Genomic DNA, 12,796 nt, shown 5'->3' with positions numbered 1-12,796 from the left:
CTGGTGACCCCCATTATACAGGATGCCAGGGAAGCTGAGTGACCCCATTATACAGGATGCCAGGGAAGCTGGGTGACCCCATTATACAGGATGCCAGGGAAGCTGAGTGACCCCATTATACAGGATGCCAGGGAAGCTGAGTGACCCCATTATACAGGATGCCAGGGAAGCTGGTGACCCCCATTATACAGGATGCCAGGGAAGCTGAGCCTGAGTGACCCCCATTATACAGGATGCCAGGGAAGCTGAGCCTGAGTGACCCCCATTATACAGGATGCCAGGGAAGCTGGGTGACCCCATTATACAGGATGCCAGGGAAGCTGGGTGACCCCCATTATACAGGATGCCAGGGAAGCTGGGTGACCCCATTATACAGGATGCCAGGGAAGCTGAGTGACCCCATTATACAGGATGCCAGGGAAGCTGAGTGACCCCCATTATACAGGATGCCAGGGAAGCTGAGTGACCCCCATTATACAGGATTCCAGGGAAGCTGAGTGACCCCATTATACAGGATGCCAGGGAAGCTGGTGACCCCCATTATACAGGATGCCAGGGAAGCTGAGTGACCCCATTATACAGGATGCCAGGGAAGCTGAGTGACCCCATTATACAGGATTCCAGGGAAGCTGAGTGACCCCCATTATACAGGATGCCAGGGAAGCTGAGTGACCCCCATTATACAGGATGCCAGGGAAGCTGAGTGACCCCCATTATACAGGATGCCAGGGAAGCTGTGTGTCTTCCAGCTGGCAGTGATAGTTACCATCTTCCTGCTGTGTCTCCTCCTCAGGCCATGTGCGATGAGCGAATATCCCATCCGCGGTGGGCGCTGGGGGCGGGGCTTGCCGCGATGGGGGGGACTTAGCGGAACATCCCGGGACTGTTCCACTTGTGGAGAGGGGGACACTGGTGCAGGACACTCTGAGCCTGTGTCAGGGGGAGGTGCGGAGGTGTTTCAGAGGGGATTGCAGACGCTCCCTTCTGCGTCTCTGGCAGGGTGCTTAACCATCAGTGGCGTAGCTACCTTGAAGACAGGGGAGACAGGCCAGGCGGGCCCCCTGCAGTGCAGGGCCCCATAGCAACTGCCTTCCCTGCCTTCATGGTAGCTACGCCACTGGCTGTAAGCATAGTCAGGGCGTTTAGCTTCTGTGTGAATAGGGGTGTCTCCTTGTGATGACCTCCTTCAAGGCCATAAGCTCACCCTCACTGGCTCTCCTGACTTCTATATGGCCTCTCGACTCCTGCAGTCTCAATGCTGCCTTCCAATTGCTGACTGTCAGGACATTCCTCCAAAAGACCCTCCGAGTACAGGGGCTGAGACTCTGGGGGTAGTGCTAGGCTTGCCATGAGCTCTCTTGCTGATGGCCCTGGCATGCGGAATTGGGTCTGAGACACCCCAGAAGAGGGGGCAGAGCAAACATCCTGACCTTGCCATGGAATGGTGGTGGAACTACTCCGGAACGACCCTTCTGTTGACTGCTGTCTCCGGGATTGACTATTGCCTATGGTGGGACTGGAACTTTGAAGGATCCAGTCAACAATCCTGGCCTGGCTGATGTTCACCTGCCCACAAGTGTAACTTGGTGCTGAAACTTTCCTCCAACCACTCCGAATCTGTCTTCCACTGAAACCACCTTGTGTGTCACCTTAGCTGCTGACACTGGCCATACCCTAAGAAGGGACAGATTTATTTGAATTCTTTTTGCACGCTTGAACATATTGCTGGTTTTCTTAATTTTAGAGGGAGCTAAATTATAATTTTTTTTGATGGGGAATAGTGCCACTAATGTCAGACCACCCAGTGTCTGATTATAGGATCTGTTTTCACAGCACCCAATGATAAATAATATACACTTTTCACAGCCCCCAGTGACTTGGTATAATGTAAACTGTCTTCACAGCACCCAGTGTCTTGGTATAATGGACACCCAGCATCCAGGGACTTGTTATACTGGACTGGACACTGGCTTCACATCAACCACTGACAACCACCCACAATAGACTCTCCCTCTCTATCTCTGTCAATTTCTCTCCCTGCCCTGCTCTAAATATCTGCTGCCATCCTGCTCTACACCACACACACAGCCGACTGCCCGCCTACAGGAAGTGGCTTACACTATATACAGGAAGGGGGGGGGCTTCCTGACATTGCAGTGGGACCTGCAGTTGATTGGACGGTGGCAAAGGATTATGGATAATCTCTTGCTCCTGCCAGGGGACAGTACTATAAGATAATGTGTGGTCGCCATGCTTAGTGGATTTTGGTGCATGAATGTGTATTTAGTAGATGAATTTGTATTTCTGTCCTTGACTCTTGTAGTTCCTGCAGCCATCCCCCTGGTCCCCATCATAAGCAGCACACTGGAGGAAGAGGAGGATTATAGGTTGAGCAGTGCCACCCTAAGGCCAATGGTGACATTTCAGGGTAAGTACATTCCCTTTATAAGTCCTGCTAGTATTTCTATACTGAATAATGACAGGAAGTAAGGACCCAGATCCCTGGCGTATAGAAGGCGATAAAACACAAAAAATGGCTGGCACACCAATCCCTGTATTCACACTATGCAGGTGCACATTGACAATATACAGGCAAGACCAGAAACGTGCAAGTGCCAGGACTTACCGTATACTCCCTCCGTTGAACCATGTACCCTCCTCCATCTTACTCCCTGACACCCGGCCCCTAAACACCCATCTCCCCCCCACACACACACACAATCTTAAAAATGGCCGCTCCCTATCGCCTAGCATCGCGCAGGTGCCTCAGAGCCGTCCCCACCAGCAGGGACAAGTGGCCTGCTAACCCGAACTCCCCAACACCCCAGGGCACAGCGTCTCAGAGATGCTAAAGGGGGGACAGCACCATGTGATGCCAGGTGAGTATGTTGGGGGGCCCCATGAATCCTAGTACGCCCCTGCCTCCCAGCTCTCATAGCCTTCTCTATACCATACACATTCACACTAGTGCCTGGGAAGGTCTAGGGGTAGAAGTCCCACTGGCAAAGTCCATGGTAATGTCAAAAATTGCTTTATGACAGACTAAATCTGTAGATTCCCCAACGGACCTGGGGGTACACGAGTGGGGTGTCTGGGGGTACACATGGGTGAGGTGTCTGGGGGTGTACCTGGTGAGATGTCTGGGGGTGTACATGGTGATGGTGCATGGGGGGGTGTACATATGTGGTGTCCCACTAGGGGTGTTGCTAATATTTACACCCTTCGCAAAAGTCTGTACTTTTTTGTGTTCTTATTGCAGCTAAAGTAGTATTAAGGGATGACCACTAGATGTCGCTGTATCATGTATTGAAGTATGGAAGCTGCACGGCTGAAGTGTATCAAGGGTTATTGTGTTTATGTACACCAGATTCTGTGAACCAGTAGGATTCTCTCTTTCTTCTGTCCTATCAACTCCTCTCTATCCTGTTCTGGATAGAGAGGATTCCTTTTTTTCATCCAACAACCTCAGCTCACGTAAGTCACGCTGGACAGGAAGTTAGTCTCTTGGGTGGAGGAGGAGTCTTAGTCTAGATTCTGTGGGAGAAGGGCACAAACCAGATAGCTCTCCAAAGTGGTCTTACCTGGGCCCTGGCCCCCTGCAAGGGCAGTACCCCGCATGGGTAGGACGCAGGACAGTTCTCTTCTACAAACTTCTCTCTTGAAACCAAAACCAAGTACTATTTAGTGTTAAAACCTCTCAGGAGAGGACTAGCCAGCAGATCATCTCAACCCACACTGTGGACAAGGAGTTACAACAGTGCAGGACAGTATCCACAAAAGAGCCACAGAGCTAGGAACTTTGCTCCGGGTGGAGCAAAACTGCAGTAAAGCTTACGTACTCCATCTTGCAGTGCGAGTGTCAGCCAGGGAACCCTCAGCACTCTGCTCATCCCAGGTAACGAGGTCTAGGGCCTGTGTCACCTATTAGTATGGTTCTGCCAATGCTAGTGGGCATAAGGAGGTGTGAAGACTAGGAAAGGTCAATACACGGGCACAGGTTTTCATCTTCCTCTTCCTCCATCCCAGCATAGCACATTACTACTTGGGTTGAGACTCTCACGGTATCCTCCTCTCTGCTCCGCTACCTCAGTACAACTCCAACAACTCTACTATATCCTACTCAGCACTTATCACACTGGTGGTCCTATGCTCAGATATTTATTGGAACTTTATCAAGTGTATGTCCAAGCTCTATTTTGTACTACCTGTTGCACATCTAGAAGGTTATGCCAGCTGGAGGTACAACCGTGCAGGAAGATCCGGGACTTTTAGTGGCGCTGACGGCATCAGATAAACATCACTCCTTCAATGATGGGAGTAGTAGTACTTGATGTAAAATCAAAGCTTGATGTAAAATTAAAGTTCTATCCTGTGGACAGTCAGGGCCCTTCCATGAAGACATTCTATGACGCAGTGGCCAAGGATCTTCGGGAACTCACCCCCACCAATACGCCACAATCCGACGGATTACTCAGCATTGGGGAAAAGAAAGCCTTAAAGGACCTATGGACTAACCACGATCTCATCAGCAGATCTGCGGACAAAGAGGGCGGCATTGTCCTACAAAATTATACTGACTACAACAAAGAAGCCATAAGAAATTTAAGTGATAAACAATACTACCGGGTCCAGAAGGTGGACCCTTTCCCACAATTACAACTAGATATAGGAGACATGCTGAATGAGGCCCTGAAACAAGACGACATTACCAAGGAAGAAAATAAATTCCTGTGGATAAGGAATCCTTCCACACCTTTTTACTACCATCTGCCGAAGGTACACAAGAATGAAAGCAATCCTCCTGGACGTCCAATCATCTCTGGGATCAACAGACCCACTTGTAATATCTCTCACTATTTGGATCTTTTCTTGCAGGAATACGTTCTACATCTAGACTCCTACTTAAAAAACTCGGATGCCCTAATTAAATTATTAATAGACCAGGAATGGACAGAAGACACACTTTTTTTACACCAACAAATAGCATAACCTGGGAATCGAATGCACCAACTACTATCTGGAACAAGATCCCACCATACCATCCATTCAAAAGGCGTTTTTACTAAACTGTCTGGATTTGATTTTGAAAAATAACTTTTTGAATATAATGGAACCATTTACCATCAAACGTGTGGGACGGCAATGGGCACACGGGTGGCGCCGGCCTACGTGAATCTATTCATGGGGAGGTTCAAAGCCCAATATATAACCTCGCACCCCCTCTATCAGCAAAATGTAAAGTTATATAAAAGATACATCAATGACCTCTTCTTCCTATGGAAAGGGGATATAAACGGAATACACACTTTTTTAGAGGACATGAACAAAAATGATTGGGGTATAACTATGGTACCCCATTATTCAAAAGAACAGGTGAAATTTTTGGACTTACTAATTTTCCATGAGAATGATGAACTGAGGACAGCGACATACTTCAAACCTGTGGACTCTAATAGCTATTTACCGTTCAATAGCAATCACTCGAAGAAATGGAAATTAAATATCCAATTCGGACAGTTCAGCCGGATCCGGAAAAACTGCACCACAAACAGTAAATTTCAAGAACAAGCAATAACAATTAAAAACCGTTTTTTGGCTAAAGGATACCCCAAAGAACTGGTCAAAGATGCAACTGAGAAAGCCGCCGCACTTAGACAGAAAGAGTGTCTTCAGGAAAGAGCAAATGAAGTGATGCTGGAAACGCAAGAGAAAATAGACCACTCCTCTAATTTTATCACCACTTACTCTTCAAACCACAAACAACTACAGGACATACTTAAAAGCATTGGCACATCCTAAAACTGGACCCATTCCTAGAGAAAGGACTTTCCAACAAGCCAAAAATAATATACAGACGTGCCCCCACCCTAAAAAGTATGCTGGCACCCCGCCGCCTGAGAAAACACACCACCAACAACGAGAGCATTATACATCAAGAAAAAGGTGTATATAAATGTAATGGAAAGAGATGTCTATTCTGTCAATCATTGAAAACAGGGATGACGAATTTCACTAATAACCAAGGGAAAAACTTTAAAATCAAACATAGACTGACATGTGCTTCCAAATACGTAATATACGTCATAGAATGCCCCTGCAAGCTTAAATACGTGGGGAGAACACCACAAACACTTCACCTAAGGTTAAATAATCATTGCACGAACATCAGAAGGGGATTTTTGAAGCATAGCCTATCCAAGCACTTCCTGGAAAAACATGATTGCGATCTAAAAGTGCTCCAGATTTACCCTATTGATCATGTCCCTGAAAACACGGTGAACCGCTTTGGCAATTTGGTCCGCAAGGAAATGTTCTGGAACCCAATGGCCTGAATGAAGCAACTGAGATGATCATGTGATAAACCATTACTATATTCACATACATCGAAAAGTCATGGACTGAAACCTTCCAATCCTTGTTCTCCCCCCCTTCACCTGTTTAAAAAGCCACTACCATAAGATATAAATAAATATATATAACCTAACATTGTTTCAGCACAAAAGGGGTTAAATATTTATAATCTCACCTGTTGCAGTGATAAAAAGGTTAAAAATGCTTTTTTTGATATTTAAAATCTTTTCTGTACATCTATGAAAACCATACTCTATTTCCCCTCATTCAGGGTTTGAATTCTGGACCTCATGCTCCGAGGGCAATAGACTTTCCCCTGTACCATAATCTTATACTTACTCCTATACTACTCTATACTAAAGAGTCTCATGCTTTCCATCAATTTAGCTGTAAATACCTAATTATTCTATCCCACATATTAGTAAACTCCTTTATGCTTTTTTATTGTATTGTAAACACATCAATTCAGTGTAATTGAACTCAGGACCCTGTGTACGGCCGGCTGGTAGGATACCATTACTCGGCAGAGCCATTCATATATTCAGTCCTGCTCTCCTACATGAAGTCCCTATCTCATGTCTATGCCGACACTGTCTTTTAATGCTGTTCTTTTTAATCACACACATTATCATTACTATTTATTACTTGTTAATCATGACACAGACTCAATGATGATGGAATCTAATAATTTTATTATTTCTTACATTGGAATTCATGTTTTAAGTGTTTATGCAAATGACCTATGAGAGTGATTCCCGGGCAATTCAAACAGTGTTTTCCCGTTTTTTTACTGCATAAATGAGTGTACATCCCAATACCATGCGAATCTGATGAAGAGGCTGTGCCTTGAAACGCGTAATTCCTGCAATAAAACTTTAATTTTACATCAAGCTTTGATTTTACATCAAGTACTACTACTCGCATCATTGAAGGAGTGATGTTTATCTGATGCCGTCAGCACCACTAAAAGTCCCAGATCTTCCTGCACGGTTGTACCTCCAGCTGGCATAACCTTCCATTGATTCTCCACCGGCGGTGTCGGGCTCGTAGCACGACCCCCCCCAGGTGAGCGGCTCCAAAGCCACCATTTCTATTGGAATCTCCAGTTTGCAGTAACACACTATGTGCGCCCCCGTTGTTTTTTAATCTCTCCAGTTCTTGTTGCACATCTGCTAATAGTAAATCAAGTCAACGTTATCTACAGACTCTGTGATTATTTATCACCACCTGCGCAGCATATACCCTGCAACCTTGGGACATCTCCCCATTCTGTGGGTGGCAGGTCCAACTATCCGGGAGGGTCATTACATCACTCTGGCCATCTGTGACTATATCACCTGTGACTACACTATCCCAAGGGACCCACTAGCAACCCGACAGGACACCGACCACAAGGGAGAAGGGTACAACCGGCCTTACACCCTAAAAGCAGGCGTGCCATCACACCTGTGTGCCCACCAGGCACTGGCGTCACGTGACAATTACACAAGGTCCAGCTGTATCTCGGACATCCACCATAGTAGTGGCGTCACACTTCCATCTAGCAAGTGTCGGCCGTCCTACCACTATAACATCATCCGGGGGCTCACCACATATGGCTGAGGTGTCAGGGGGTGTACATGGCTGAGGTGTCTGGGTTTGTACATGGTGATGCAGTGGTGGCAGTGGGAACACCGTATACACTAGGTTTTTACAGTCAAAGAGGTCCCGAACCTGTGAAGTCTGGGCCTTTTTTGATCAAGCCACTGATTCGCCGACTGCGGTGATATGCCGTATTTGCAGACGTGCCAGTATAGGTAAAAATTAAAAGAGTTTAGGCTCCATGAGCATGAACAGACACGAATAGTAGAGAAAAAGGAAACGGGCAAGAGGCGTTGCCTCATGTGATACCGTACAGTGAGGGAAAAGGAAGGTGAGGTAGGTGGCAGGCTCACCTTGTTGCCCCTTGGGCTTAATGCATATCACCCCTGAAATGGGGTACCGATGTAGAATGGTCCTGGTGCTGAAGACTGCAAGCTAGTAGGGAATAGCCCGCCGGGAAGCTAGTAGGGAATAGCCCGCCGGGATGCTCCCTGAGTGGGGGCCCAGGTAAAATTGCAGCAAAGGAAAAAGGAAAAATTGCCAAACTCCTTGGAAACACCAGCGCTGTCTTCACAAAGTCATGGGACCAAAGTTTTAGGTGAAAGCAATAAAAAGCATTTATTTCAGATAGCACAAATATAACGCGTTTCCAGAGCCTAAGCTCTCTTCATCAGATACAGTATTCATAATTTTGTCTATATGCAATACCTCTGTTCTAGAATGATATATACACTTAGTAGTATTGGTCTGTTGCAAGCAGCCGTTATAATACTACTACAGCTTTTACAAACTATTACCCAAAAGAAAGAACAAAATGCAGAATTTTCGTAGCAAAAAACTTTTATATCTTTATTCAATATACATATTAAAACAATTCATAAAAAAGGAGACTAACCAAACATTAAAAGAACGGTGGCTATCCTGGAGGTGTTTGTAATATTACTTGATCACATGTGCTGAAATCCCTGACCAACAACCTACATCATTATACAGGGGGATATGGTCAAAACATAATACAGTAGGACGTTATGTAAACTTTGCAGATATAAAGTGCTAGTGCATATAGTTCATAAAGTTAACCTACATCAAATCAATAGATCTACTATCCACCCTCCATCAGCTATTATTACCCCACAAAATCTAGGGATCCAGCAAGTCAGATACCTTAGCGGTATATTGCGGTATATATCCTCCGGGACGCCACCATCCCGACGCGCATTTCGTTGCCTTCGTCCGAGGGTGTATGCACTGTATCTGATGAAGAGAGCTTAGGCTCTGGAAACCCGTTATATTTGTGCTATCTGAAATAAATGCTTTTTATTGCTTTCACCTAAAACTTTGGTCCCATGACTTTGTGAGGACAGCGCTGTGTTTCCAAGGAGTTTGGCTATTTTTCCTTTTTCCTTTCCATGAACAGACACATGCAGGATAAGCATGAATTTCTCTGGAATAGTCGCTTGGAGAAAAAAGGCCACACAGGTCCTGGACTTCCAACCACCGTGACATCTTCTGCCTCCTTCTCCTTGGCCTCTTCCAAGCCAAAGCGGCCCTCTGCTCCCAATGTGCCGGTGCAGCATGAGCAAGCACCTTCCCCAGTACAAGATACTGCCAGCCTCCTCCCACCTACAGCAACACAGCTCACACCTTCTCCTATCACCAGTGTGACCTGCACGCTGTACAGCAGCCAGCCTTCTGTGTATCAGGTGGGGGAGCATAAAGAAACACTTTCACTCCAATCATCCCAAAGCCTAAATGTTGGCATTGCCAGGCTGTTGGCCCTTCCACCTGGTGGACAAATAAGAGTTCCGCCATGTCATGGCCCTAGCATGCCTCCAATATCAGATGCCAAGCAGGCATTTCTTTGCCAGAAAAACTGTCCCTGCCCTGGCCCAGCATGTTGCAGAAAATATCTCCAGCTTGTTGGCTGCATCTGTGTCCACCAAAGTCCATCTGACTATAGTCATATGGACGAGTAACCATGGTAAAGGGCGTTACATATCACTGACTGCAGAGCCCAGATCCCCAACCTTGAAAGGTAGCATCACGTGGCAAGAGAAACCAGGCCATTCTGAAATTAATTTTTCTTGGAGACCGTCAACACAGGTCAAGAACTGTGGAGGGCTCTGTGCACTCAGACTGACCACTGGCTGGGTGCTAAGAACCTGGCACCAGGTAAGATGGTGTGTGACAACGCAAGCAATCTCCTTGCTGCCCTTAAGATTGTCAGACTTATGCACGTGCCCTTGTCTGGCACACGTTATGAACCTGGTTGTGCAGAAATCTCTTAAATGCTACCCGGGTCTTGACTGTCTGCTGAAGAAGGCTTAAGGTCTTAGCTCCCACTTCCGGCGTTCGCACCCTGCTTCGGCACAACTGGGAGTGTTGCAAGTTGATCTGAGCCTCCCCAACTGTCTAATATGTGATATGGCAACACGCTGGAATTCCACGCTGCACATGCTTCAGCAATCGTGGCAGCAGCATAATTCTATTATGCAGTACGAAATGTTTCATGGCCTGACTAGCAGTGGTGCGGACCTTGGATGTTCACCCATAGAGAATGGAGACAGGGGAAGGATCTTTTCACCATCCTTAGCAGTTTTGAAGAGGCCACCAAAATGGTCAGTCGAGACGATGCCCTTATCAACATCACTGTTTTGGTTATATTTTTACTGGAACAAGCGTTAGGCACTCTGCGGCAGCAGGTCTCAGCAGCGATGGAGGAGGAGGCAGACACAGAACCTTACTCAATGGAGGATGTAGAAGACCCAACTGTTTCCCAATTGTATAGGTCTTCTTTAGGCAGTGGTTTTAGGTTGGGGGTGGGTGCAGGATGACCATTCAGCTCACACAGTAGAGCGCATAATGCTAGCCAGGGATTTGGTGATAGTCAGGATGAGGAAGTGGAGGAGGATGAAGAGGCAGGGGTGGCCGCCATTCCACTTCTCCCCCCCCCCCCCCTGCTTCTAGCAGCGGACGCTGGAGTCCACTTAAGGACTCCAGCACTACTGCATGTTCGGCCCGGCAAGGCACATTACCCGCGCTCCTGGTCTCTGCTGTCCCGGCCGGCGTGCGTGTCCCCGCCTTCTAGGGCGCAGGTGCGGCGGCTGTCACAGATTTAAAGGGATACTATGTCCCCAATTGGTTAGTTGCTCCAATTACTTCCCCTATAAATTACACACCTGTGCTGACCCTCCCTGTGTGTGGTTCCAGCTCTCCATTGTTCCTGCCCGTGCTTCTGTTCTCCGTGCTTCCAGCCGTGAGTCCTGCTGTCTATCCTAGTGTCTCCAGCTGCACCTTGTCCGCCGCCGTTAGCAAACCTAGCCAGGGGTAGCGACCTGGGGGTTGCCTGCTGCAGCAAGTGGATCCCACCTTGCGGCAGGCACTAACAAAGACCAGCGGCCCCTTAGACTCCGCTCCCTGATGCGGTTACGCCATCGCTAGTGGTGGTTCAGCAGATGCACGACTCCAGTCCTACAGTACTGATTACCCTTCAGTGGTAAGAAGTTGGCACAGATACAGGGGGAGGAGGAGGAGGTAGAGGAGGAAGATTCCTCTAGTGCCCCTTGACTCCCGAGGCTTTGGAGATCCCAGCAGCATCTCGCACATGAGTGCTTGGATGCTACATTACCTCCAACATGATCCACGCATCAAGGCAATAAAAATGAACAGCGATTACTGGGTGGCAACCCTCCTCGATCCACATTACAAGACCAAAGTGAGCAATTTCCTTCCACCCACAGAAATTAACAATAGAATGCAGGATTTTGAGACAGTGCTCATTGACCAACTCGAGACATCTTTTGAGTCTTCACATTCTAATGTCACGGTGGAACAGCGTCAGCAACACAGCAGCAGCAGAATCATAGCAGCAACAACAACAGGCAGTGTAGCAGGACCCTACTGGGTGACATTTGGCAATCAATTTTTACCACCTCACCAACGCCGCAAGGCAGGGCAGCATTGTGACACACAGAGACCACCTTAAGACTAGAGATGATCGAACCTCTGGATTTTGGATCATCGAACTCGAAAATTCTCAAACCTTTCGCATTTGATTCCCGATGCCTTCCCATTCTGTGGGGAAGGAGACAGGCTGTAACCTGGAATTCCAGGCGGTACTTGGGCTATTACCTAGGCTGTATCCTGGAATTCCAGGCGGTATTTGGGCTGTCTCCTCCTAACCTGCAAAATCCTGAGGTTCGATCATCTCTACTTAAAGGGAACCATTCACCCCGTGGCCCCGGCAGAAACTGACATACAGTGACATAAAGGTCAATACACTTACCACATTGCTCCCGGTCCTGTCCCGGATCCCGTTGTTGACATGGAGAAATAGCCGATTCTTCTTCTCGCGCCCATTATGGTAATGAGCGCCGCCAGGCCTGAAGTCCAGCCTTCTCCCCGCCTCCGACACTTGATTGACGCCGGGTTCTCTTCCTCCTCGTCTTCTTTCTTCTCGCCGGATCCCGCGCAGGCGCTGTGACAGTTGTTTTCAGCGCATGCGCAGTTCACAATTGAAGCCGCTCCGCAGCTTCACTGTTTACTGTGCATGCGCCGATTGTCTCGAGCACGTATCCTGCTTACCGCGCAGGCGCAGAAGAGGTGACGAGACCATCGCAACGGCGCCTGCGCGGGAATTCGTCAGAAGACTGAAGACATCAATCAAGTTCCAGGAGGCGTGGATGGGCGGCGACGAGAAGAGGACCTCATGAATAAGTTGGACTCGTCCGTCATTTCCTATGGACGTTGGACTCATCTCAGCTCATTACCATAATGGGCGCGAGAAGAAGAATCAGCGATTTCTCCGTGTCAACAACTGGATTCGGGAGGGACCGGGAGCGATGTGGTAAGTATATTGACCTTT

At 47.7% G+C, this 12,796-nt stretch overlaps 1 protein-coding gene across 4 annotated transcripts in view; it reads left to right on the top strand.

The window, feature by feature from the left end:
- Positions 1-12,796, top strand: part of LOC138794572 (T-cell differentiation antigen CD6-like) — a 141,512-nt gene that overhangs the window by 116,477 nt on the left and 12,239 nt on the right. For all 4 annotated transcript variants that reach the window (XM_069973327.1, XM_069973328.1, XM_069973329.1 and 1 more), the window contains one exon: positions 2,324-2,428. In XM_069973327.1, coding sequence (XP_069829428.1) covers positions 2,324-2,428 — 105 coding nt within the window. The remainder of the gene's footprint in view (positions 1-2,323; positions 2,429-12,796) is intronic.

This window comes from Dendropsophus ebraccatus, chromosome 6, assembly GCF_027789765.1.
Source record: "Dendropsophus ebraccatus isolate aDenEbr1 chromosome 6, aDenEbr1.pat, whole genome shotgun sequence".
In the NCBI taxonomy this organism is placed as follows: Eukaryota; Metazoa; Chordata; class Amphibia; order Anura; family Hylidae; genus Dendropsophus; species Dendropsophus ebraccatus.
This window is presented reverse-complemented; position numbering and strand designations above follow the sequence as displayed.